Raw genomic sequence first — 25656 nt, 5'->3', positions numbered from 1 at the left:
GATTGTCTTTGGCGATATTTGGCGCACCGCTTATTTGGAACCACCCATCTTGAGCTCGAGTGCTGTTTGATCTCGAGCTTCCGGATTGCCCCCAAGCGATGAAATTATTCTTTATGCTTTTTTCTTTTTTCCTCGTGCTATTCCTAGTGCTGTAGTACTTCCAAATGCCTCTGAGTGCGCTCAACATCAAAACCTAACAAAGAATATCCCGAAATTACCTAGTCAAGTCTGTCCATGTTGCGTGGCTGGTTATATATCATGTCATCTACAGCGTCAGTAATTGGAGTTTGTTTTGCTAAAACATTTATTGAAAGAATTGACAAAAAGAGATAGTTCACCCGTGCTACCGAGCTATTCTCCCTCTATATTGAGCTTATAGCTTAGCCTTCAGAAGCCCAGCCTCAATTTCCTCCTTGGCATCCTCACGCAACACTCTCTTCAAGATCTTCCCACTCGAATTTCGTGCAACTGCACCGACAAATTTCACCCCACCTGTAAGTGCTTTATATTTCGAAAGGCGAGTCAAGACATATCCTTGAATCTCAGCTTCTGTGAGCTTATACCCTGCATCGCCAGGTCGTCGAACCACATAAGCACGCGGGTACTCGATATCAACACCGGGAAAGGTAACTCCTATGACTGCTGCATCCACAATCTGCGGATGCGACAAGAGCGCTGCCTCAATCTCCAGCGGGGCCACCTGGAAGCCGCGGACTTTGATCAGTTCCTTCCTGCGATCCACGATATACCATTTGCGAGTACGCTGGTCACAATACGCTATATCACCCGTTTTGAACCAGCCCTCCGAATCAAAGGCCTCGGCATTAGCTTCGGGATTGTTGAAGTACCCGGGTGTAATTGTCGGACCTCGGACACATAACTCCCCACGAACATCAAAGGCCGAGATATTCTCTCCGTTTTCATCGATGAGTCTGAGCAAAATACATATTAGTCGCAGACTCGACACAATCCTACACACCCGTCAGATGTAACGCACTTAGCTTCAAGGTTTGGGACAAGCCGGCCAACAGAGCCCGTATCATCGTGCTCGGGATAGGGAAAATTAGTAGCGATACAACATGTTTCAGTCATACCCCATACCTGGTTGAATGGCTTGTTGTCACCCATCAGTGAGCGGAACCTGGCTTGGACATTCTTATCCAAAGGAGCCGCTCCACAACCTGCCATTCGGGCCTTTTGTAGATAAGGTTTCCTTTGAGAAAGAGGCGACATCAGGATTGCTATCACGATGGGCGGAACCAGAGCAAGATCGGTGACGCTGTACTTTTCGACCGTAGTGAGGTAAGTCTCGAGATCGAACCGACGCATCATATATACGACTGCGCCAGCTTTCAGTGTCGAAATATGCGTCACTGGAGCTACAGCTGCATGGAAGATGGGTACTGCAATGACCCGCGAAATCTATTCGAGTATGCCAGGTGTCAGAGTGATACCGTCGCACTCATTGGCTTAAGATCTCTCCAAGCTAATATGGGAATGGAACTGACCGAGTAAGGACGCGAATTCACGCCATAAACAACCTCATGCTGTGCAATGAGATTGTAGTGTGTGATTGTCACGGCTTTGGGCAGACCAGTGGTGCCACTACTAAACAGTCTTGCCGCTGTAGTCTGCTGGCAGGTTTCTAGATCGTTGAATCGCACCCAATCATCCTCGCCGACTTTTAACAGCTCTTTCCATGATCGCATTCCATTGGGAATAGATTGTCCAAGGTTGTCAAAAACCCAAACATTTTGTTCTGGTACATTTACCTCCCCAGCCACCCGTAGGAGAGAATCCGAGATCTCGGGCTCGGAGAAAAGGAACTTGCTTTCGGAAGCCCGGATATGGTGAGTGAGCTCATGTGGGGTGCAAGATGGGTTCGAGCCCGTGTAAATTCCCCCAGCTCCGATAATGGCTAACACAAGAATGCTGTAGCTTATCTAAAATAAGTTAGCATCCCGTAATTGCACCTCAACTGTATGGTGAAACCTCGTACATCATTGAAAGAATGAATGAGGACGCAATCGCCTTTTTCCAGACCAGATGCGCGTAGGCCAGCGATGAGCTGGCGAACGAGCTTTCGTGCCTGGTTACAGGAGATCGATCGGGTGGGATTGCTGACGTCGACGTAGATCTACCGGGGTCAGTTCAGCGGCCGGTTGATAACAAGGTTGAAATATTGATTTTCACTCACTGGCTGATCTTGATTATATGTTGGTTCGTCAAAAATATAGGACAACAGGTCGCTTGTTGGAAGCAGAATCCTTTCTGCCGGTTCGAAGATCATACTGTGCTGAGCGATAAACGCCGACAAGCTGTAGTGGACTGGAAGGAACGACCGGATACAAGATTATCAGGGTTTATTGCGTTATTAAGAAACAGCTCGAGGAAGACGACAGTTTTAATTCTAATAGATGATATATCTGAGTCCCTGCAGCTTCGGCTGAGCCCGAGGTGTTGTTAGCTCGGAACTCGGTCGCTTAAATGGAGGAGCATGGGCTGCAATTTTAATTGGGACTGAGACTGTTAGGTGTTTTCATTGGGAGACTACATACAGCCAGCAGGGCATTTTATGCAGTCCAATGTTGATCTAACCATGCTTAATATCGTGGAATCGAGGTACAAGTCCAAAAAATATTATTTTATGCATTTTCTCTTACCCCGCTCCCCCGGGTTCACTGGGGAATCATTTTAGTGAAATTTGTATACATTCCTCGAGTTTCCCCTTATGACAGATCAGAGTCAGGCCGCTTAAAGCCTTTTCTATTGGAAATAGAGGAAGATGAAATACCAAACGATTCGCCGCGCATGTCGAGCCTATCCATCCACACACAACTGTACTCCTACACAAGCTACCAGTTGAGCTTGTTGTCTAACAATACTTAATTGCCTACTTAATATATCTAAAGAAGAACAAGAACAGAGGCAAATAGGAAAACATGATGTTGATAAATTATAAATTATATGTAACTATGAAGTGTGAATAACAGGGCGTTCAATATGTTTGTCTTCCCACAAATGTCGTATCAAAAAGCGTATGATATCTTATGCCGGGCTGTATGTTTGTCGCTGAGATAATTGGATACCTATCAGTTTCTGCAGCAAGAGCCGAAGCACATATCGGCTGCTGAACAATATTTTTCCATTAGCTGATGTGGCATGTCATTAGATCAGGGTTGAGGGGCTTACCATTATAATTATGGGGGATGTCACGCTTCTTGTAGCTTTTTTTCTTTGTCTGTCTAGAAGGAATTAGCTTGTGATATTCTTTCCATAGTTGGGGTGGTCTTACCGTGGGACGAGTGTAGATTCGGATGTTGCATCGTCCTTGATCTCGCGCTCTTGGCTAGAAGTCCTGGAAAAGATAGCCTTGAGCTGATCGTAACGGCTCAATCGGTTGCTTTCTGGCATTTTGTGGGTATAGAAATGGATATTCCCGAAGCGGTTCTGAGATTTGGTTTTAAAATAACTAAGCAATGCTTGCGTGGATATATATGTTTTAACAACGCCTTTGAATGCTTTTGAATATGTTTTAAATCTACATAAACATCTACATCCCAGATACCCAGGCCATTTATATACCTCTTTAGACATTGCCGAGCAGTGAAAATTTGCATCGACCGAAAGAATTAGGTTGGTTTATGCCGTTGAACGTATGCTGAAGTTGCCACCGGGTATCTGCGTTCGCCGATGCGCCGTGACAGCTCGGCGGATGACGTCATTGGTGTCCCATTGCGAATCGATTCGCCGGCTGGCAACTTTCGGCCAACCTTATGTATCGTTTTACTCACTTGCTGGAATTTTTTAGTGTATACCATCGGCCATTCATCTCGGCCGTCCGCTGTTCTCTGTTCGCCGGTAATTTCTCCACTGGCTTGGCCTGATAAAGTGCGCGTTAGCCTACATTCCTTGCGTTCGCCGATCAACTGAAACAAGTCATGTCTTCTCCTCTTTCTGCTCGGCCATATCGATCAAAACGTCAGCGCCCGTGTGATCAATGCCGTGGCCGCAAGCTAGGCTGTCAAACCGATGGCGGAGGCGCCTGTCAGCGATGCCGATCGGCCAAACTGGACTGTACCTTTGATAATCCTCCACCGAAACGAGCGCGAACCGTGGAGAATTTGTCGCCTTTTGGTGCCCAAAGTGTTGATGGGAATACATTTGCCCCGCAAACATGTGACAGCAATTTCACCCGCGAGTCCAGCTTGGCAGGGAGTGTAAGACAAAGTGTCGAACCACGATTCCCAAATATCGGCCTCGATCCAGGTAATCCTGGGTTGTCTCCAGGGTCCGGTGTTCTAGGCCCCGGAAGAGCGCCGACTCAGTTCGTGCAGAGCATTGATCAATTGGAACATGGTCACGCCCAGCTTTTCGGCGCATCTTCTGAATCAGACCCCTGGCTGTTAAGACATTGTTGCTTTGACGATTCTGGCATGAAGTATTTCTACAAAGTGCACTTTCGCAATGCCGGAGGTGTCCCCACAACACAGAGAATTCCAATACACTTCATGATCTCATCAGAAGAGCTCACCACCTCCATTAAGCATGAAACTAGGGCCGGAGTCGGCGAAGCAACACGGGAACACTTGGACTATCTAGTACCCCCTGAGTATGGAAGGAGGCTCGTGGCGTTGTGAGTACTACCCCTCAATATAAGACTGAGGCATCACCGAACTAACAAAAGGTCAGGTTTGTCAAGTATGTCTTCCCTGCCCTGCCAATCATTTCCCGTTCCCAACTAGGGTTGACTGCGGCGACATATCAGCTACCGGAGTTGTCGGCATTAGAGAAGGTCCCGGTGCACCTTCTCGCGGCCATCTATGCATCGGCATTTCCATTTGTTGCCCATGACGACTATCTCTGTGTGCTGAGCACGTATAACGCGTCACCAATTGAGGCCTTGTGGCGAATGGTCTATGAACTCGTGACAGAAGAGATACATAGTCCCCGTTTGGCCGTGCTACAAGCAGCGTTGCTATATATACATCAAATGCCAAAGGATGAAACCCGCCTCACGACCGCCGATACCCCGTTTCTGTGGTCCTTCATCGGCCAAATCGTTGGGCTGGCCTGTTCCCTCGGCCTTCACATCGAATGCCGCATGTGGGGCATTCCTGCATGGGAGAAGCGCCTCCGGCGGCGGTTGTGGTGGGCTGTGTATGCCGAAGACAAATGGCGCAGTTTGCTGATGGGCCGTCCGCCATATATCCACCCCGCAGAGTGGGACGTGAGTGAATTGGATGAAGGGGACTTTCTAGTGGGTCCACGACAAGGATTCTCGACTAGCTCGTGTGATACTGAGATCCCGTTCCGATACCTAATCAATCTCGCACGAATCGGCGAAGAAATCCATGATACATTCTAGTAAGTTTCGACTCTCAAGCCCATTTCTCGCTCGCCGGCGAAGAGCAATCTTACTAATCCTGATTCGTAGCACGCTCCGGGCCTCCCAAATTTTGAACGCAAACTTTACCGCCTCTGCCGAACTAGGACGCGGGCTGCTTGAAAAGTTGAATGCCTGGTATTCCTCTCTTCCTGAAACGTTTCGACTCCCTAATTGGAGCAAATCCGTCAATGGGCTAGCCCCATACCCCACGTCGATCCATTTTGCTTACCTGTTGCTCGTGGTTTATGTTTACCGTGCGATGCTTAGACCCATGGCACGATCTTCCGACCCGCCGCTTATTTTCGACTTGGAAGACCTGTCTACCACATCACCATTGCCCGTAGATGAGTCGATGCTAGACTTCATGGATCTCCCGGAAATTGGATCATTACCAGAAATAGCCATCTCCGATGAGTTTGGTACTGGTGACGCCACTTTACAAGCAGCAGAGAAGTGTGCCTCCATATTGGTGAACTTTGCGAGACGACTGACGTCTAGTGACTTCACGGCATTTTGGTATTCCTGTAAGTTACTCTCCTTGCCTTCTACTATCTCATCTGACTAAGTCCTCACATTATAGGGTCCCGAATCGGTTTTGCGACAATTTCAAATTACCTCATGTTGCTATTGGTACAGGCTCCGAATATGGCACATGCGGTACGGGGAAAGCATTTAGTAGACTCGTGGCTACAGGTTCTGCGGTGCCAAAGCCAAAGCTTCCCACTCGTGAAACTTGGACTTGCAAGACTTGATGCGCTTCACTGGGCGGGACTGGGAAATACCTTTGTCCTCCCTATGCATGTTCAAACGGCTATAGTAAACCCGGATATACCATAGCCTTGAACAGGTGATCCCCGACATTGTTTTTCCAGTGCGTATTCACTTCCATCTAGTGTTCCTCGTCAACTGTATAGTGAGCGGGTTTCTTCGATGAAATTGAAGAAGAGCATAACGATGTGAATAGGAAAGGAGGAGACAATGAGCATACTCCAAAAATAGGTTCCGTTCCAACGCTTGAAGGAGATGAGTCAGAGGATGATAAGTTTGACAGCGTTGTGCCAGGCTGTAGCGAAAGCGAAAATGCCTGTGCGGAGTGTGCTGGAGGTGCCGTATTTGTGTGTTGCAATACTGGTGGCGTATTGATCGTGTGGTATACGTGGAAGAACCTCTTAATTACATTAGATTGAGCATTTCACTTCTTTAAGCAAGAACTATATGAGCTTAGCCTATGAACAAGCTAACTAACTAGTTACAGTTTTTGAAGCCTGTTATGTAATCATCAAATAGTCAGCAGTTAACTAACTACTTGCCGATTTCCATGCCGTATTTCCCGTGTTTTCAGACACGCCTCGGTCTGTGGGGCCCCACACGCCGGCCATTCCTCGGCATTCCACGAATGCCGGGGTATAGACCCCTAAAAGCCGTACAGCAGCTGTCGATCCGGAGACCGTTATATGCTATATAATTCACATCGACGCTCGTCATACCTGCTGGCAAGAAAATAGAAAAACTCTGCTCCACATTACCTCAACAAATAGTGCATATTTGACGAAGTGCGACCACAGTCATCACCATGTCGATACTATCAGACGACATCAAAGCCAAATGGCTATTCGGCTCAACGGTGCCATTTGCAGAGCCCGCATGGGCCCGAGGCTGTCCCAGCCCGTATTATAATGATAGTCATAGACGCCTCCGGGCGGCAATGCGGTCCTGGGTCGACGAGGTGACTACTTAATCATCACTGCATGCTTGACTGGGAATATTGATCCTGACTGTGGCAGAACCTCATGCCCCATACCCTGGAATTAGAGAGCTCAGCGGCGCTCCCAGATTCACTCTATGAGAAGGCGGCGAACGATGGTCTGATCATGCCCATGGCATCTGGAGCTACGATTCCTCAAGAGTGGAGAGGGAAATATCCAATCATCGGCAACGTTTCCCCGGAAGAATGGGATGGATTCCACGACTTGATTATTCACGACGAGTTTGGGCGAGTCGGTGGAATTGGGTATGTGACGAACAGCGTTGAACATTCTGATGCTGAACCGCGCTGACCCTTTGAAGTATCGAAAATGGTCTAGTTGGTGGTGCTGTAAGTTTCATAAGCTGATATCCGCGTCAATTCTCTGGCTTACGATCCCTCTAGGTTTTGTCCGTGCCTGCTCTTCAGAAATACGGTTCGAAGCAGATCAAAGACATGTGCGTTTATCTCCCAAACGTAGTCATACTAGCTAACGGAACATAGCGTTATACCTGATATCCTCTCCGGTCGCTCCAGAATAGCCCTAGCCATTACTGAGCCTGGAGCTGGCTCTGATGTTCAAGGTGTGCAAACAGAAGCGAAGGTATCCAGCGATGGGTCACACTTTATCGTTGACGGAGAAAAGAAGGTTTGACTGCCTTTGATCAATTCGCATACTGCCAACGTCAAGTATTAACCAATATTTCAGTGGATCACATCTGGCATGTATGCGCATTACTTCCTAACCATGGTTAGGGAAGTAACAGGCGAATTTACACTATTGGTCATACCACGAACGGATGGCATTACTACTAAGCATATCACGCTCTCCGGATCGGCAGCTGCTGGAACAGCTTTTGTGGACTTTGAGAATGTCAAGGTCCCAATGAACATGGTTGTTGGCGAACGTGGACAGGGACTCAAATACGTTATGTCCAACTTCAACCACGAGGTTGGTGCATCTGCTCTGTCATCGAAGACCGTCGCTAATATAAGACAGAGACTTTTCATTGGTATTCAGGCTCTGCGATGTGCTAGAGTTTGTTTGGAGGATTCGATAAGGTTCGTGTCTCGGTACCCATAGCCATTGCGCGCGTTAACAAGATGTCAAGCCACGCGATGAACCGAGAAACGTTCGGCAAGAAGCTTGTTGATCATCGTGAGTCTCCCTCCCTTCATGTTAAGGGTGTTAGGATACTGATATGAATTACAGCCGTTCTCCGGCTCAAAATTGCCAACATGAGTCGAGAGACAGAAGCCCTACAGGCGTGGGTCGAGGTAAGTAACCTATGTGAACATTACGTTGAACGTGACTAATGATATAAATAGAGCTTGATTTACCAGATCTCGCAACTTTCTTCCGAAGAGGCAGTATTCCTTCTAGCTGGTACAACCGCCCAATTCAAGGCCCATGCAGGTATTGTTCTGGAGCATGTCGTGCGGGAGGCAATTCAGATCATGGGTGGCATTGGATTGACCCGTGGAGGTCGGGGAGAGCGTGTTGAGCGTATTTGGCGAGATGTCAAGGCCATCACCGTCCCCGGAGGTAGTGAGGAGATTCTTCTAGACTTCGCAACACGGCGGGCGTTGAACGTGACTGCAAAGTTGCAGGCCGAGGAAACCAAAGTAGGAAAGAATAAGCTGTAGCTTATACGTCTAGTTTCATAACAGAACTCGAATTTGATAGTGTATAATATTCAATGTTTACATCTGCCATACTCCGCTTCTATCACATATCAAAACCCCACAGTATCGACTCCACGCTTCCCCGAAACCCTACCCCCCGCATCCCACGTCACCCCACACTTGGAGAATGTAACGCTGCCAGATACGGGTACAATCCCTTGCTTTGCATAAAAGGGCGAGTTCACATCGCAGCAAATCCCACAATATCCAGTCATGAAGTGGATTGTCCTCTCCCTTACCGCAGTCGCGTCCGCGTTCCAGAGCTTGCCCCCGGTGCATTTTGATAACGCTGACTCAGGTCACCACAAAGGCTTTTCTATAGCAACAAGCGACCGGATAATCTACCTAAATGCTGATTTCGCTAGCTGGAAGGATCAGAATGGATTGACGCTGCTTCCACCGTCGGCATCCGACTTCGCCAATACGTTTCGCGACGACTTGCAGGAGCTGACGAACAGTTCCTGGGAGGTTCGCACGGTCAAACAATTTCCCAAACACGCATCGGGGATCTTTCTCGGTCGTACAGACTACCCCGACCGGTTTACCTACGAGAATGGACGCGAGACCGAGGAGGGATACGAGTTGGAGATCCAGGATGGGAGCGTCTTTATTCGAGGCTCCGGCGCGCGAGGTATGTGGTGGGGGACACGAACGCTCCTCCAACAGCTCGCTCTGACGCGTTCATCCCTACGACCCGGTCGCGTCGAAGATGCACCCGCCTATGCGACTCGTGGATTTCTGCTAGATGCTGGTCGCAAATGGTATTCGCTGGAGTTTTTGAAAGATCTGTGCACGTATGCCTCCTTCTTCAAAATGTCCGAGTTTCAGTACCATGCAACCGATAATTACCCATTGAGTCGCGGCCATAACGAGACTTGGAACGAGGTCTACTCGCAGTTTTCTTTGCACCCTGAAAGCGAGGCTCTTCACCCTCTTGTCCAACGTGCCAACGAAACGCTGTCCCGAGCTGAGTTTGATGACTTCCAACACCACTGTGCTCAACGCGGGGTTACTGTGATACCGGAGATTGAAAGCCCCGGGCACTGTCTCACTGTGACGAAATGGAGACCTGAGCTCGCATTGGACTCGAAAGATCTGCTCAATCTTTCCCATCCAGACACTATGCCTTTGATGAAGTCCATCTGGGCCGAGTTCCTCCCTTGGTTCCATACAAAGGAGGTGCACATCGGCGCTGATGAGTATGATGCTGATTTTGCGGATGACTATGTTGAGTTCGTGAACGAGATGTCCCGCTTCGTGCAAGAAACATCTGGAAAGGCCGTCCGTATTTGGGGCACATACGAGCCATCCGACATTACGATCGATAAGAATGTGACCATTCAACACTGGCAGTATGGACAATCAGACCCAGTTTATCTAGCCCGCAACGGCTACCAGGTCATCAACTCGGAGGATTGGTGGGCATATATGTCGCTGAAAAGCAACCATGTGCCTATCACCCCAGCCCCCTATCCTCAGTTCTTCAACAATGACCGCGTCCTAAACTTCGCCGATCAGGATGGATGGCAGTGGACGCCGGAGCTCTTCAATCCGGTAAACACCACTGAACAACCAGATGCAAAGGCTGTACCAGGTGCTCTCTTGGCTGCCTGGAATGACAGTGGTCCGGACGCCACTACTCAACTGGAAGCCTACTATGCAATTCGTGATGGCATCCCGGTAGTGGCTTCACGGGCGTGGTCTGGTGCGCGTGGACCTCGCTTGCGCGAACAAACTTTGGCCAAATCTATCGCAAAATTGTCCTCTCAAGCTGTGGGGCAGAATCTCGACCGACGCCTCCCAGGAGAAAGGAGCCATAAACCAGGACCTTTGCTTTTATGGACAAGGCCAAGTACAGAGTCCAACCAGGACGAGCATAATCTGGGCCATGGAAGCAAGGGCATGGATTACACCCTCCAACTAGACGTGACGGGTCCTTTTTCTCTGCAATGTGCTGATGCGACACTCACCTTGTCATCAGACGGTAAATTGACATTTGTTTCTGATGGATGGCCATACCCACTTCGATCCGTTGCTGAAGCTGACGGCTTTGGCCGAGATCAGCCTGGTCGAATTTGGGCTAACAAGACCACCTCAAGCCACGAGGTTGTGACGATCCCACTCAAGTCACAGGTCGTTATCTCCACAAACGAGATATATGGAAGTCGCGTCTGGGTAGATGGTGCCTTTGTTGGCCGCTTTGAGGTCTTTATCTATGGCGGGAAGAATACGGTTTTCTCGTGGAGTCAGATGGCTTTTGTGGCACCGTTGGATGTTTTAAAAGGCTTGGGCTTGCAACATTTGGCTGTTTTCCAGGGCAGTAGGGATGGTTGATATCGAATCTCGTATACCACAGCCCGTAATGCTAGCTTTTCTCGCATCCCGTTTAATGTAAATCACCATGCCAAATTGTGTGAAGCTTGCTACCACGGGTTATCTTGCGTATTTCATCACAAAGAAAGCAAATACCGGGTTCTGATTGCTAGCCATTTCTGTCTTCTCGAATATGTTTCAAAGCTAATTTCAAGGGACCAAGTGATTAGGCTTGCAAAAAGCACAGCCACGCCTATCATGGTCCAAAAGTCCCGTCCAAATACTCCATCTTAACACATAACTTTCGTGGCTTGCCGGAGTAGAATTCAATAGACAAACTTCACGCTCCCATAGGAGACACCATTGAATTGTAGGTCAAACGATAACGATGCAGAAGCCGGCGTTAGAACCAAGTCGAAGTCGACATAGTAAAACTGGGTCCCCCTAGAGTTCACTTTCTTCGGGAAAAGCTCTTTAGGGATTCTGCTCAGATCTGCCTGCAGCTCACACAGTTTCGTGATACCTTTTCAAGTCAGTGAAATGCCCGTCACATATGTTGTCGAAATGTGGACATACTGGAATCTATCATTTTGGGAGCTGTATCCTTCTGGCAAAACATCAATTGCTGGTGAAATATGAAGGATGTGTCAATGCCGACCACCCTCTAGCAGGGCATTCTGATTGGCTCACTTTCGGCCAAGGAATCTCCCTGAAAGTCTCTTCAGTTAGCATTCATAATCTCCAAAGAATTGTCGGTGGACACTAGAAGTTACTCACTTTGTGGATATACCATGTCATACGATTACGAATCTTCCATTCCTCCTCATAAGGACACCATTTGAGGTTTGGGTCTGAGGGGTGCTTGCTGGGATCGCATTTGTCGAGCGTGTTAATGCCGTAGCTGCATCTGGCAATACGACCCTCGACCTGGTTCCGTTCTTGACCACGGATGACAGCACCGCTGACCCTGTTAGTATAAAATGAACGTTTAGAATACTTTAGGTACAAACCGAGCAACAGCAGACCATCTGCTTATATGTAAGTATCGGTTTGCGTTATGTAGCAAGTGATCGAGGACTTACGCATTTGGGGGTTGCATGATTTGAATTCCGTCAGAAACAGCCTGTAGGCGCTTGAAGAGGTATCCTGACGCACCAAGACCTCCGACCAGAATAATTGCCGAATAGAATTTAATTGAGCTTCTTTTGAAAGTGCTTTAGGGGTTCACCCTAGTCGCATGACCTGCTGCCTTCACGCTTGTTCTCTGCTCGACGACGAGATTCTCGATCTGCTCAATGATAGGATCGAAGATTTCTTTCACTTGGTCTCTATATATGGATTAGAGACGGCCGTGGCTGGGCCGACGAAGTAAAGTTCAACATACGTACCTGTCTAGATACAGGTGTCCCTCGCTGAGCTCGACGTTCAAGATCCCTGAAACCCCGGGAACCGGGATCCAGTATCCAGGCTCACACATGTCATCATCATCCAGAGGACCTGTATAACCAGGCTTGATGTAATCTTGCCAATATCTTCTAGCAGATCTCACTGTCGATTGGGGGATTGGCTGACCCGACTGTTCCTCGATGATGCCTTTGATAAGTGTGTCGAATCTCTCATCCAACATCACGGAGCCACAACCAGCACCTGGAAGTTGTTAGATAAAAACATAGATGTAGGCCTTTATTAATTACCAGTTCCCTTCGTTGCTTCCTCGACTCTGAGCGGGTCGGTTTGCTTGACGCGATAGGTAATGATGTCCTATTATGAATGTCACTAGAATTTGTCAAATCAGTTCGATACAAGAAGGACTTACGACTGTTCCACCCCCAGCATCACAAACAACCAAGCAGTCGCCTTGCTATATTTTGTCAGTGATTTAACTCCAAACTCCAATTTTTTGGGAATGAGATCCATACCGCAATTGCATTCGGTTGAATTGTTTTGATTGCACACACTAGAGCCGCCTCCGGTTCAGACAAGAGTCTCAGACTCGCAGGAGATATACCAGCCCGGTGTGCTGCCTTCATAGTCAAATCATTGGCTTTGTCTGACCAAACAGCGGGGACAGTAAGGATGTACTCCAAGTCCATTGTTTGCAGCGCACTTCCAAAGCGACGTCTCAAAACCTCTCGAGCGTGGGCGACTAACTTTTGCAAGTAGTCACCAGCAACATCCACCGGGGTTTTATTCAGCTCCTTGATAATCTCCTGAGATTCGGTAGCAGGTGCGTAGCGGAATTTCTGACTTTCATCTAGCAAAAGCTTGACACCTTGGATCAGCCGATGTTCGTTGCCCGGATGGCTCGACTGGTCAGTCTGATGACCCCATTTCATGCTGTTGTTCTCGTAGGAACACAAGCTTGGCACTTTCTGGCTTGTGACTATCACATTATGTATCGGTTTTGATGAACTTGAGTTGTCTTTTGTGAGAGACTCACTGTTACCACCACCTGGCCAAGTCTGGATGAGCTCAATATCATCAGGGCAGTCTTCCAGTCCCCAGGCAACGATATCAAGGTTAGCTCACTACCACGCCATTGCGATCACAAAAGACATATTCACCCGCTAAACGTTGTTCCAAAATCAACACCCACTATAAGTTTGGGTCGCTCCTCTGTGTTCGCCATGTTGGATTTGTATCCCTCAGTTTCCTTATTGAGTCTTGGAAAATAGAAAAATAGAGTAAGTGGGTAAATCTCTGCGTAAGGAAAAAGACTGGTGTGGTGAGTGATATTTATTCAATGAAAAGTTTGCTCATTTCGCAAGTTTGATATCATGACTCTTGCGCTTATCGGTGTGAGGCATATATATACCTCAGCTCATCCTTGTGTCATCAATTTAGAATTTGCGCCATGGTAAAAATTGTTAACTCTCTTATGCTTTCAGACTTCCCATCACTCCAGTATTGGTACGCAATGTGGAAAGTGCGGCCTCCTGATGAGCCTGAGCCGGAGCTCGGCCAGGAAGACAAGAGTACTCAAACCCCAGATTTATCCTCGACATGGGGGCCAGTTACTAGTCGTTTGTTTTTTAATTCACGGCTAAAATACAATTTACTAATTCTATTAGCTTACGCGGATGATAAGGCTATTCATGATGAACTTGAACGGCTGCGTCAGGTCTGTGATGAAGGTCCCTATCACGCTAATCTTTATTTAACGAATCAAACAGGGACTCAAAACCGCGAACGAAAATGCAGAGGTCCGTTACAAGGGTAGGCTTTTTGCAGAGGAGCAGTCTCGTCAACGAGGCAAGCTGCTCGAAAATACTATTCAGGAAGCAAATGCAGCTAGAAAGGAGAACCGGATCCTCATGACTAAAATAGCAAGCCTACAAGCTGGAGCTGAGACTTTGTCCGACGAAGAAGCCAAGCGAGAGATGTCTCTTCTCTATCATGATCTTGAGTACTGGAGATTTACTCATTTTACAGCAAAGCCATCAGCTGAACAAAGGAACGATCCCACGCCAAGACCAGAGAGCCCCGATATCTTGACATTGGATATTATCCAATCAGACATTGCTGGGCTGATTTATGGATCATTTTGGAATCGATTTATGGTTGGAGCTGAGCATCCTCGGAGCGATTATCTCCGCACGGCCGACTCCGAAGTAAATAAACGATGTAAGCGACCAGAAAAGGATCACTATTATCACTGTTTTCTAACACCAGAAGTTTCTAACCACATTTACCGCCACTGGCGATGTGCGATGAGCACTGTCATGCTATCCATGGAAACCCATGGTTTACAAGAACAGTGCAACTGGATCATCGAGCAGGTAGAATTCTGCTTCGGTCGCTACGCTGTCACCGACAAACTAAAGCGAATGCGACAGCTACACGACATTATTGCGCGCTGCATCACACTCAAGCATAGATTGGAGTGCCAGAAAGACACGTACATCTTCTGGAGCAGTCACCAATTCGGGCCATTCCGGGATGAGAACATGCGTACCCTCATAGAGGAGGATGACTCGGATGGACTCGTTGGGTCTAGCCTATGGCCTGCCTTATGGAAGATTATTCAGCCAGGCAAATGGTCCATAGTCGAAAAGGAGATTGTGAAAAAGATTCCCCCACTGATTCCTTCTATTGAAATGATCGATGAGATGGAATCTCATCAAGGCGACACAGATTTGGATGAACTTTAGAAAGATTTTGGCTTATTTTGGGGATTGTATGTTGCTAATATTGCTTCCTATTTGAATATCTGGCGATATGATTTAGTTGAGAAAACACGAGGATAGCTATAAAAACTCCGTTGCTTGTCCAATGCAAAACATTTATATATCCATACTAGTCGCCACTTCCTAGACACCTTCGGCAAAACCGTCATTTCCGGATTCTGTGTCAATCTTCATGGAATCCATCAACCCACAGACCTCGAAAATTGTTCGTGGTCCTAGTCCCTCGGGTACACCGACTACTCCATCAGCCTTGAGGCGCTCCAAAGTGGCCTTGATGCCCATATAAGCTGGGGTGATCGTGGCGAATGAAAAGATCATGATTCTGAAGCCCATTTCTTCAGCCTCCTTGGTGGTAATGAGAGGACTCGCCCCATTCTCCACCATGTTGAGAAGAAGAGGCCAAGGTGCCAGATCCTGGACTGCTTGTCGGGCTTGCTCTTTCGAAGTAAACCCCTCGAGTAGTCCAACATCCGCCCCGATATCCCTCGCAGCCTTCAGCCGATGAATGCACTCCTCGTAGCCATGTTGCTGGAGTGCGTCGGTTCGTGCAATCAGAACAATATCTGAGTGCAAGCGATCCTTGGTCAGCTTGGCGGCACGAATACGCATGAGGTATTCATCCAGGCTAACGACTTTCTTGCCATTGAGATGACCGCAACGCTTGTTTTGGATCTGATCTTCAATGTGGAAGCCAGCCACACCCGCCTGGATGTATTGCTGCACAGACTTTGACACCATCAAAGGACCTGGAAGAACGTTAGACTACTTTTCAAACAAGCGATAAGGATCTATTGGTGTCGGTGTTGATTACTAACCTCCATAGCCAGTATCCATGTCTGCAATTAATGGAGGTCCAAATGGATCCAAATTGGCGATCATTTCAGCGTTGGTCTTCATGTCATGTAGCTGAGCTAGGCCGAGATCAGCCATCCCAAGGCGTGATGCGGTAGTTCCAGCACCAGTCTGTGCACTTGGTCAGTATACAAATATATGGTACCAAGAATTAGAGTTCTTACCATGTACAATCCCTTGAAACCGACCTGCATGGCAATGCGAGCGGAGAGGCCATCATACACACCAGGGCATACGATGAGGTCTTTGGTGTCTTTCAGCATGCGGCGCAACTTTGAAGCTGCGGGAATCACATAGAGAGAGACAGTAGGCTCCTGACGGGTCCCATTGACCTCGTAGTATCCATCCTTCTCGACGGTGATTGTGATGGTCATGATTAAGCTTTGATAAAGGAGATGTGTTCTGATTTGGACACTTGAGTTCTTGTACTACAGTTCAATCTGCGAGGGACAACCTTGGTCTTTATATTTTCAAGATCTATACCGCGCAACTATTTTTGCTACATCTGGGGACACCAATCCCAGAGAAACGTCTGCCTGCTCGTAGAGGACAAAAGGCTTTAGTTTCTTGGGGATGTAACATTCCACCATCCGCCAAGACATCCGCAGACGCCTATCTTCCTTCGCGTCGTACTGATCCTAGATGACCTCAGCTGAGTGAGTCCAGTGAGTCTATGAAGCAGAGTTATTGCGGAAGATCACCGGCGCTAGTCGTCGCTGGACAGATATCCAGATTATTCCCATCAATCAAGGGTCACAATAGCGTTGCATAGATATATCTCCGAATGCATGCGCCAAGATGAAGATAATGCATGTTTATATTGGACTTTCCAGGTTGGTTGGGATAGGTCGGCGGCGGGGAACTCGACCCACGATCTTCATGATGACAGCTTCCTCAGACAAAATTAATCAATTTGAAATACCTTGGCAAGATGACTGCATATCGAAGGCGGTGCATTTGCGCTCTTTTCGTGGGAGAGATCTGCGCGGCGATATCTTCAGAGGGGGCTGCGTTGCTTGGCCAAATGCACCGTTCCACAAAGACCCTCGTTCGCCAAGCTCTTCAAACCGGGAGATCACCCAAAAAAGCGTAGAAGGCGCCATTATCATACTGTGTAGCAAATCAACGCGTACCGTGGTGCAATGTGTACCTTGAGCACACCAGGGCCAAGGGTGAAGTGAGTAGACATCTCTAGTCTTGTGGGGCGCTCGAAGTGGAGCTGAGTCAGCCATTGAGTTCCCCTCCGGGTCGGGACGTCCTCCTTCCAGCACTGCACTCCGCATCCTCAGACCAATAACGGGCACACCCCTGCTGCTTGGAAGATCTCTTTTTTAGACTCATAGGGACAATCTTCTTTCAATTTGACCAACCTCAATTACGTTTATCATGGCCCTCACACAATCGACCAATCCCGAGTTCCCTTACTCACTGTAAGCCCCTCAAACCCAAAATGGCGCCGAAAAACAAGACCCGACCAGACAAAGCAATACTCACCCCTTGGCTCAGCACAATATCCCTCCCCCTCCCAACAAATCGCCTCGCATCATCCGCTCTACGTGCCTTGGAAGTTGACGCCGAGCTATCCCCTTTCGTGCGACGGAGTTTCACCCTTGAGACTCCGTCGGTTGAAGCACCATCCGAGCCGCAAGAAAAAAAGCAAAAGCAGGACCCTGAAGAATTGAAGACTGTGTTGAAGATAACATACATTGCGACAACGAACCGAATGCTACGCGTTTCTGTCAATGGATTTATGGAGAGTCTAGGAGTTGTGCTTGGGGTTATGACCGAATTAGATGTTGACGTGCTGAAGGCTGAGATGGAGGGTTGAATGGTGTATTTTCCCTGCAGCAACCTGCGCCATAAACCTGTCATTCTTGGCCTCAACGTCTCTTGTATCGCCCTGTCGGGGGTCTTGTGTCTGCAAAAAATCTGAGACTCTTGGCTGCCACAAGGCCTGGAGATCATGTGCAGCGGGTCGTACATCAAATCCCTCAATGAGAACCCTCGGTGACACAGGCCTGCCCGCGGATAGAGCCCAGGAAAAGAAATTTGCCGCCAAGCAATTTGCCAACACCCATTCCACCGAGTCAGCCTTGGCACTCTAGGCACGCATCGGAGACTAAGTTAGCGTGAAGTCGGCATGGTCTACGGCCCGGCCCAACAGAACTCTCAATGCGATATGCATGAAATGTGATTGTGACTGTCCTTATCTAGCTTCGTGTTCTGCAGATTTCGTGGATTTCCACGGAGTTTCGGACTTTTCACTATCGCTTGGCTCCGTCTTAGGGTGCATCAATTCGGTGAGATAATGATGCGATTGACCAGGGGAAGGGAGGGGATGGACATGTTGGCAAATCTCATAGTTTATTCGCCCGTCCTTCGATCGCCGCGGAAAAGAAAATGCCGCTGTCAATTGTGTTTTTATTTCAAAAGTTTCCTGTGCCTCTTTGGCAGTTAATCCTCTTCATTTCTCTCTCATTGTAGTCGATAACTTCCAAAATGAACCATGAAAAGGGTGCATTCGATGGGCTTTCCACGTCACTGAAGGCTGAACTGGAGCCGCAACATGCCCATCTCCTACTTTACGCTTGTTGTTTGACATCGGGACTTGTGGATAGCACAATCTACCGCGGTAGGACATAGCCCAAGTCCTGTCTACTTGCGGCACATTTAACATTTACAGCCTACAACACTTTTGTCTCTATGCAAACAGGTAATATCGCCCACCCATCCACAATCCCACATCAGGGTCAGCTAATCACCAATTATTCATAGGAAACACGATCTTCGTCGGACTGGGTGCATCGCACCAAAATCTCCGTCCATATGGCTGGGCACGCTCGCTCACTTCCATCGGATGTTTCATCCTGGGATCATTCATTTTCTCACGATTACATCGCGTCCTGGGTACTCGGCGACGAGGGTCGTTGATGCTGTCTTTCACGTTACAGGCCAGTATAATCCTGCTCACGGCTGGATTGGTTCAAGGAGGTGCCGTTTCTAGTGCGCTAGCTGGCGAAGGGTCCCAGGAAATACCCCCATGGGATCAAGAAGTCCCGATTGTTCTCCTGAGTCTCCAGTCTGCCGGTCAGATCGTAGCGAGTCGTGCCTTGGGTTTCAATGAGATCCCGACCGTGGTGATTACCAGTCTTCTCTGTGATTTGATGTCGGACCCTCAGTTGTTTCTTGTGAGAAATGTGAAACGCGACCGGCGAATCATTGCATTTGTGCTGACGCTGGTGGGCGCTATCGTCGGCGGATGGGTCACCAAGGTCACTGGAGCGATTTCTCCTATACTCTGGTTGTCGGCTGGTATTAAAGGCTTGCTGGTCCTAGCCTGGGCCTTTTGGAAAGCTAAGTAGAGGGTATACTCGTGAGTTCCTCTGTTTAGTCTTGGAGCTATCAAAGGCAGACTTGACACCACCGTCTGGAATGTTAGTGCGGTACCATTCAACAGATTAACCCAATACAGGACACAACTAGAGTCTTACGCTGTTTATCTCCATCCATTGCGGTTGCTAGTCCGTCGCCATCTTCGAAAAACGGCCGATACACACGATGAGTCTGGTCAGATTGGGGAATGATGCTACGATGAACGCGCCCTGTGGAGGATCATCTACGGGAGAATGTCCTGCGCTTCAAACATTTCTGGCCTTATGCCCTCTCCTGTTCACTGTCTCAGCCAGAAGTTATATCAAAGATTGCACAAAAAGGAGCACCCTAGAGGCCGTTTTCGTTCATGTACAACTACAGAGTATACGTACGGCTTTCCTATTTGAGCTTCCGCGCACCAAGTGTCAACAGGTGTGTAGCGACTGATCCACGCTGTCCAGGTGAGTGCCCAGTGCTCATTGAATGCTCGATACTTAGTCTCAGTCTCCAAGTTCAGTGAGCGACACCGTCAACTTGTAGACTTGAGCCACTTTTTCGGCGTATCATCTACGACTACCTACATGTCTTTAACAAACTACCACCTATTATGGATAGTACCATTAAAAACGTCATTTACACCAAGCTTGCACCTCAGGCTTGTTCCAAGATTGAGTCATTTTATTTCTAACCCACTCGTCCACGATGTTTACTTACGTCGTTCCCACTGTGCCTTGCTTTTTAGTTGATTGCCGACCATCTATATTCCATTATATACTCTCAAATCTTCCCGAGATCTAATAAACAATGTGTCTAAGCCTCGTCCAGCATCCGACCCTCTAGAATCATATCCATCATTTCGCCCCCAAGCAAGCTCTCATATATCATGCTCACCGAGCTTCCGATGCTCCTTTTTCCTTTTGTTGGAAAGCCCTTCTGGGCGTTATACAAAGGATCGTCTTGGAGGCCACAGTTCATGGGGATATTGAGTTTCGAGCGTACCCAGGTATAAAGCTGTGCAGTACCCCCACCAAGCTGTCTGGCCACGTCATCGGGGGAAATAGTCGGGCTGGGATAAAACATTTCCTCGGCTGTGCTGGACACGATGCCATGGAAACGCGTCTTAAAGGTTATGATCGTTGACACTGAACAGTCGGGGTTGTGAGTGGCGATAAATTCGTTCACTGATGACATAACGGCATCAACTACAGACAAGACACGGGTTTTCCAAGTATTGGTGTTTGCGCGATACCAACTTGACTGCACGATGGGGAGGAGTAACCCGCATAGGATCTCAATCTGAAACCCCTTCAATCCGAGTCCATGTAATGCTCCGCTTGCGGTGAAGTCCTCCATCTTGATGCGGAGTGTTGAAAGAAATAGGACGTGGTTTGCGCGGATCTCCGCTGCCTGACACGAGACATATATATGACAAGCACTCATGTGTGCCAACAAATCCACAGCCTCTAGAGTGCGCCGGGCGGAAATCAGAGCCAGGGAGTTGATACCCTGATTATGCATCTCAGCTGACATGACGTGAGCAGAGACTGGGTGTGCCAGAGCTGCCAATTCAGACATGTACGCCGACATGTTGATGTCGATTCCCTTCATGGTGAAGTTCTCTTGTGCGGTAGCATTTAGGTTGGCCTCGAGTCCGTTGTTTGTAGCAGGATTGATAATCTCAGTAACCTGAGACCAAAGCATTCGTCCGATCATCTGAATGGCCAAACGAGCCTTGTCCATGGCCGACGTGACGGCAGCTGCTTGGAAGTTTCCACCGGAGTATACTCTCCCACTGGAACCATCATCTTGCATGCTAGTGTCTACCAGAGGGTTGTCCGATGTGGAGTTGAGCTCGACTTCGAGCTGATGCTGCGCCAGGAGAAGGTCCTCAAGGTAGGGCCCAATCCATTGAGGAGCTGTTCTTGTCGAATATCTATCTTGACAGAGTCCATCGCCAGATGTCTTCTGCGACTCTAACCCAACAACAAATTTGGAGCCCTTCAAAAAGCGCCGGATATTGCTTGCCACCTCGATTTGCCCAGTGTGGGGTCGAGTAGCGTGAATAAAAGGGTGAGCCCACTCTACATTTCCAGCCAAGCACTCAGAAGCAAAAGCCGTCAGCATTTGAGACAATAACGCAAGCTGCTGTGTATCATATAGTGCCAGGCTTGCTACTGCCACAGAAGGGGCAGTGCCGTTGATTAGCCCCAATCCCTCCTTTGGGCCGAGTCCGGACGGGGAGAGCCCGCTCATCTTCAACGACTCTGAGGAAGGCATAACTCTGGCTTGTGCGCCCTTTCCCACTTGCACAAATACATCTGGGTTGCCCATGATTGCTCCAGCAATGTACGCCATGGGCATAAGATCCCCTGATGCAGAAATGCTTCCCCTAAGTGGAATTAGGGGAGTAATGTCGTTGTGCAGCAGGTCAATCAGGCTCTTGAGCACGCACTTGCGGATGGCACTATGACCCCGGAGATTCTGATTGGCTCGAGCCACGATGGCGGCTCGAACCCAGGGGAGAGGCATGACATGAGATGGTTCCCGCTCCGAGTTGATGGCCGGATCTCGGTCGGCGGCAGTGATGATTCCACTTTGGATAAATTGGAGCAGGTGGGTCTGCAAGTCGATGAGTTCGTTGGTTCTAGTGTCGGCACTACCACCGAAACCGGTGTTGACACCGTAGATGACACATTTCTGAGAAATCACATCGGCCAGAGTGTCGACAGAGATCTCAAGTCTCTTGGTCAGAAATTCATCTGTGCTGATGGTAGGCTCAACTCCATGACGGGCGACAGCAACAACGGAAGCAATGTCGAGGTTTTCGCCATTAAGAACAATGTGCTGCTTCCTGCTCCTCAGATCACGTAAACGTCCCAAGAGTTGCAGCGTTGCGCACATATGAGCTGATTGGTCGTGCCTCGTCATGGTCATGATGAGGTATAGACAGCAAAGTATATATGCCTTGAATCCAAGTGGTGTGGTATTTATTATCTGTCCGATTACCAGAGATTCGAATGGGCAACACAGAAATAAAAGAAGTAAAGATGCAAAGAACAAAGATGGGCTTATCTTTAATTATCGCAGTGGTTTAGAAAATCATGGACAGTGGACACTGCACATATAAAGGCCTGATGTCTTTAGCTTTCTCTGAAGTAGATCTGTCTCCCGCGTTGGTCGGTTATACTAACCGGACCTCTTACATAAATCAAATCATTACCTACTCTCAATTTTGGTAAAAAGATAGAAAAAAGATAGAAGGGCCTCTATGACTGTTAGTATGTGGTAGTTTTCGTTAAATATGAACTTTGAATGCGTACACATCCAGTTGATTGGCACCGACAATTGGCTGATCATGATGTTATGGGTCTTCAGCTGAAACCCAATCTGGCGCCCCACAGCTACGCAGGTTTTATCAGCCATCGCGTCCAGGTCTCGATTTTGACTGGCAGAAAATTGGCAAACTAGGCACACCCGCCAGGGGGGCCGGGCCCTCTAGAGCTAGAGCCTAGTCGATTTACATATAATACAATAGATGCTCGTTAATAACAACTTAATATCACTATGCTAACAACCCTAAACGTATAAACATGCATGTCTTAATTAGGTTCATATAGCCTTAGAGGACCTATACGGCTAGGTAACTAGGGAGAAATTGATAAAAGAGAATTTTCACTAAGTTCCTAACCCGTGTTGTCTTCTCTATCTAGTATGTATAGTGTGGCGGCTTACATAGTCCTAGAACTTATATTGTCGTGGAAATTTTCTTCAAATAGTACTTATGTACGGAACAGTAGGTGCGCTATATCCGTAGACCTATCTTAGAAACTAATTTGGTAGGGACTAATGTACGGGGTGCAGTAGTGCTCCGTAGAGATTTTCTGTTCCGTATAGGATCTCCACTCTTCGTCAAATACAGCTATCGATTGTATCTCCCGAAATACAGATATTTTTTCCTCACACGTCTTAGCGGGGTCCTTGGCGTGATACATCATATACATGTCTCTTTTATAAAAAAGGGTTATGCCATATTGTTCTTTGGGGCCCAGTCGGAAAATGAAGCCCAAGAACCCAAAGCAGAAATTGATGTGTTCAACCGGTCTAATAACACAGCTTGCCATCCAGACTCCTCATTGCCTCACTCCCCTGGAAATCTGCCTGTGCTGTGAAATCAAGATTGCGATAGGATGTCACTTCGGGTTGAGACGGCTGGAGGACGACTCGTTTGCTCTATGTTGTCTACAAAGCACCGTATATCCACATTTCCCATGGCCTAGATCCTTGAATATCTGCAAGAGGGAGGAAAAGCAAGACTGCGAAAGGCTACTGGTATGAGTGATCATGTGACACAAGGCTCTCCAGGACGGTCCTCATTCTTCAATTTGTTGTAGTCCTATCTCTTACATTCTCTCACTAGGGCAGAAGGCACCAAAAAGCAAACACAATTGCCGAGACAAAAAGTCCCACAAACGATACGGGGAAAAAACCAGCCAATAGCCGCGTTTATTCACTTCATTCCAAGTTCTCGTTTGCCCTATTCCTTATTGCTAACGGATGCGTCCGTTGGAATCGGCTGCATTTTGTGGAAAACGTTCTTTGGATCGTACTTCGCCTTCACCTCTTGCAGTCTCTCGAGGTTGCCGCCGAAGATATTGTTTACCACAGAGTCACCGGCTAGGTAAGATGTTAGTATTTATTGAGATGTAGATATTTTTGGGTCAAGTGTACTCACGTTCTGCGTAGTTGATGTACTGAGGCACGCTCGATTCCACGCCCTGGTCTTTGGTTCTGGCATCCAACTCAACCTTCCACTTAGCCTGGACTTCTCGTGCCCAAGCACGGTGCGCCAGGTCTTTAGATGGGTCGGTCCATCTTAGATAGATGATACCATTCTGGGTAGTATTTCGGCTTGCCAGGGCGGTTGCGGTCAACGGCACTTCACAAATCTTCCGCATGTCGGTAAACTCGAGAATGATGGCAGACGTCTTGAGATCGGGTTCACCCTGGATCTTGGCCATGAAATCATTGAAGATCACCCTCGCAAACTGCGGATCCAAAGGCGGCTCGTAGAAAATGCCCTTGAAAGACTTTCGATCACCGTAGGTCGCGCTTGGGTTTTGTAAGGAGTTCACCACAGGGTATGGGATCATATCAAGGGTGTTCATAACTGGCTCGAGGGCCGTGAAGTTGGCGAATTTCTTTTCGCCTTCTTCGCGTGGGCCGTTGAAGAAACCAATCACGATGATCATCGGCCCAGATCCATCCGGTGCCAACGCAAAAATGCTGATTGCACCGAAACGAGTGTCGGGTTTGGCCAGGGATTCATTCAGTGCATCCATAACTCCTTCCAACTTGTCGGGAGTGAATCCAAGAATGCCGGAATACACCGGATCTTTCTGGTCATAGCCCTGGTAGGTGAAGTCTACCACAACACCAAAGTTATAGCCTGCACCTCGCAACCCCCAGAAGAGGTCGGGGTTCTCGATGGTAGAGGCTGTGACAATTTGACCATCGGCTAAAACAACGGTCGCCGACAGGAGATTGTCAATAGTGAGGCCATACTGTCCACTCAACCAGCCATAACCACCCCCTAAAGTGAGTCCTCCAACACCAGTGTGGTTCACCGTGCCCCCTACAGCCGCCAAACCGTGGGCTGCACCGCCTTCGTCGACTTCCTTCCAGGTCGCTCCACCCTGGGCGGTGATAGTCTTGCGCTCGGTATCCACCGTCACTTTGTTCATGCGCGACAGATCAATCACCAGGCCACCATCACTCGAGCTGGTGCCGGCGGTTGAATGACCTCCGCCTTTCACGGCAAGATCGATAGTATACTCTTGTGCCCAGGACAGCGCGATCGATATCTCGATCGCGTCAACGGGTTGGACTACAACGCCCTGCAACTTATCAGTCGGTCGTCTTGTTTGTTATGTTCCTTTCCGTACCGCATATTTCATTCCCGTGTCCGACCAGCGGATGAGAACTTCCTTGTAACTCTCTGACTCGGGTGTATATATAGTCGTGGTCTTTAGGCGGCTCCGCAGAGCCTCGAGGGCTATAGCATTAATCTCAGACATGGTTGAGAGTGGGAAAATGGTGGACACGAGAATTTACCC

The 25656-nt window shown here is 48.3% G+C and overlaps 12 protein-coding genes across 12 annotated transcripts; 6 read left to right on the top strand and 6 right to left on the bottom strand.

The window, feature by feature from the left end:
* Positions 1-373: 373 nt before the first annotated feature.
* N7447_007078 (acyl--CoA ligase) lies at positions 374-2290 on the bottom strand (the record flags this gene model as incomplete). Its single annotated transcript, XM_057231340.1, has 5 exons — positions 374-932; positions 980-1422; positions 1509-1943; positions 2000-2137; positions 2198-2290. The coding sequence occupies 5 exons, from the start codon at positions 2288-2290 to the stop codon at positions 374-376; spliced, it is 1668 nt and encodes a 555-aa protein (XP_057086430.1).
* An 858-nt stretch (positions 2291-3148) lies between these two features.
* N7447_007077 (uncharacterized protein) lies at positions 3149-3414 on the bottom strand (the record flags this gene model as incomplete). The annotated part of the gene is made up of 2 exons (XM_057231339.1): positions 3149-3245; positions 3296-3414. The coding sequence occupies 2 exons, from the start codon at positions 3412-3414 to the stop codon at positions 3149-3151; spliced, it is 216 nt and encodes a 71-aa protein (XP_057086429.1).
* A 527-nt stretch (positions 3415-3941) lies between these two features.
* Positions 3942-6226, top strand: N7447_007076 (uncharacterized protein; the record flags this gene model as incomplete). The annotated part of the gene is made up of 4 exons (XM_057231338.1): positions 3942-4636; positions 4693-5367; positions 5438-5913; positions 5970-6226. 4 exons carry the CDS (start codon positions 3942-3944, stop codon positions 6224-6226), a joined length of 2103 nt encoding a protein of 700 aa, XP_057086428.1.
* A 736-nt stretch (positions 6227-6962) lies between these two features.
* On the top strand, positions 6963-8780 carry N7447_007075 (acyl-CoA dehydrogenase family protein; the record flags this gene model as incomplete). Its single annotated transcript, XM_057231337.1, has 9 exons — positions 6963-7115; positions 7174-7400; positions 7457-7484; positions 7539-7591; positions 7638-7782; positions 7843-8085; positions 8172-8292; positions 8347-8411; positions 8463-8780. The coding sequence occupies 9 exons, from the start codon at positions 6963-6965 to the stop codon at positions 8778-8780; spliced, it is 1353 nt and encodes a 450-aa protein (XP_057086427.1).
* A 252-nt stretch (positions 8781-9032) lies between these two features.
* On the top strand, positions 9033-11153 carry N7447_007074 (beta-N-acetylhexosaminidase; the record flags this gene model as incomplete). Its single annotated transcript, XM_057231336.1, has 1 exon — positions 9033-11153. The coding sequence occupies one exon, from the start codon at positions 9033-9035 to the stop codon at positions 11151-11153; it is 2121 nt and encodes a 706-aa protein (XP_057086426.1).
* Positions 11154-11458: 305 nt separating this feature from the next.
* N7447_007073 (Hsp70 family protein) lies at positions 11459-13468 on the bottom strand (the record flags this gene model as incomplete). Its single annotated transcript, XM_057231335.1, has 10 exons — positions 11459-11655; positions 11709-11739; positions 11910-12093; positions 12143-12160; positions 12215-12293; positions 12375-12460; positions 12521-12779; positions 12827-12893; positions 12949-12993; positions 13052-13468. 10 exons carry the CDS (start codon positions 13466-13468, stop codon positions 11459-11461), a joined length of 1383 nt encoding a protein of 460 aa, XP_057086425.1.
* A 581-nt stretch (positions 13469-14049) lies between these two features.
* Positions 14050-15283, top strand: N7447_007072 (uncharacterized protein; the record flags this gene model as incomplete). The annotated part of the gene is made up of 3 exons (XM_057231334.1): positions 14050-14155; positions 14204-14253; positions 14306-15283. The coding sequence occupies 3 exons, from the start codon at positions 14050-14052 to the stop codon at positions 15281-15283; spliced, it is 1134 nt and encodes a 377-aa protein (XP_057086424.1).
* Positions 15284-15442: 159 nt separating this feature from the next.
* N7447_007071 (isocitrate lyase/PEP mutase family protein) lies at positions 15443-16545 on the bottom strand (the record flags this gene model as incomplete). Its single annotated transcript, XM_057231333.1, has 3 exons — positions 15443-16065; positions 16135-16282; positions 16336-16545. The coding sequence occupies 3 exons, from the start codon at positions 16543-16545 to the stop codon at positions 15443-15445; spliced, it is 981 nt and encodes a 326-aa protein (XP_057086423.1).
* Positions 16546-17621: 1076 nt separating this feature from the next.
* N7447_007070 (CTAG/PCC1 family protein) lies at positions 17622-17999 on the top strand (the record flags this gene model as incomplete). Its single annotated transcript, XM_057231332.1, has 1 exon — positions 17622-17999. The coding sequence occupies one exon, from the start codon at positions 17622-17624 to the stop codon at positions 17997-17999; it is 378 nt and encodes a 125-aa protein (XP_057086422.1).
* A 671-nt stretch (positions 18000-18670) lies between these two features.
* Positions 18671-19533, top strand: N7447_007069 (YoaK family protein; the record flags this gene model as incomplete). The annotated part of the gene is made up of 3 exons (XM_057231331.1): positions 18671-18803; positions 18855-18884; positions 18947-19533. 3 exons carry the CDS (start codon positions 18671-18673, stop codon positions 19531-19533), a joined length of 750 nt encoding a protein of 249 aa, XP_057086421.1.
* An 820-nt stretch (positions 19534-20353) lies between these two features.
* On the bottom strand, positions 20354-22477 carry N7447_007068 (aromatic amino acid ammonia-lyase; the record flags this gene model as incomplete). The annotated part of the gene is made up of 1 exon (XM_057231330.1): positions 20354-22477. The coding sequence occupies one exon, from the start codon at positions 22475-22477 to the stop codon at positions 20354-20356; it is 2124 nt and encodes a 707-aa protein (XP_057086420.1).
* Positions 22478-24077: 1600 nt separating this feature from the next.
* N7447_007067 (FAD-binding oxidoreductase) lies at positions 24078-25617 on the bottom strand (the record flags this gene model as incomplete). The annotated part of the gene is made up of 3 exons (XM_057231329.1): positions 24078-24217; positions 24276-25437; positions 25486-25617. 3 exons carry the CDS (start codon positions 25615-25617, stop codon positions 24078-24080), a joined length of 1434 nt encoding a protein of 477 aa, XP_057086419.1.
* Positions 25618-25656: the final 39 nt, after the last annotated feature.

The sequence above is a fragment of the Penicillium robsamsonii genome, assembly GCF_028829455.1.
Source record: "Penicillium robsamsonii strain IBT 29466 chromosome Unknown utg000003l_segment0_segment0, whole genome shotgun sequence".
NCBI lineage: Eukaryota > Fungi > Ascomycota > Eurotiomycetes > Eurotiales > Aspergillaceae > Penicillium > Penicillium robsamsonii.
This window is presented reverse-complemented; position numbering and strand designations above follow the sequence as displayed.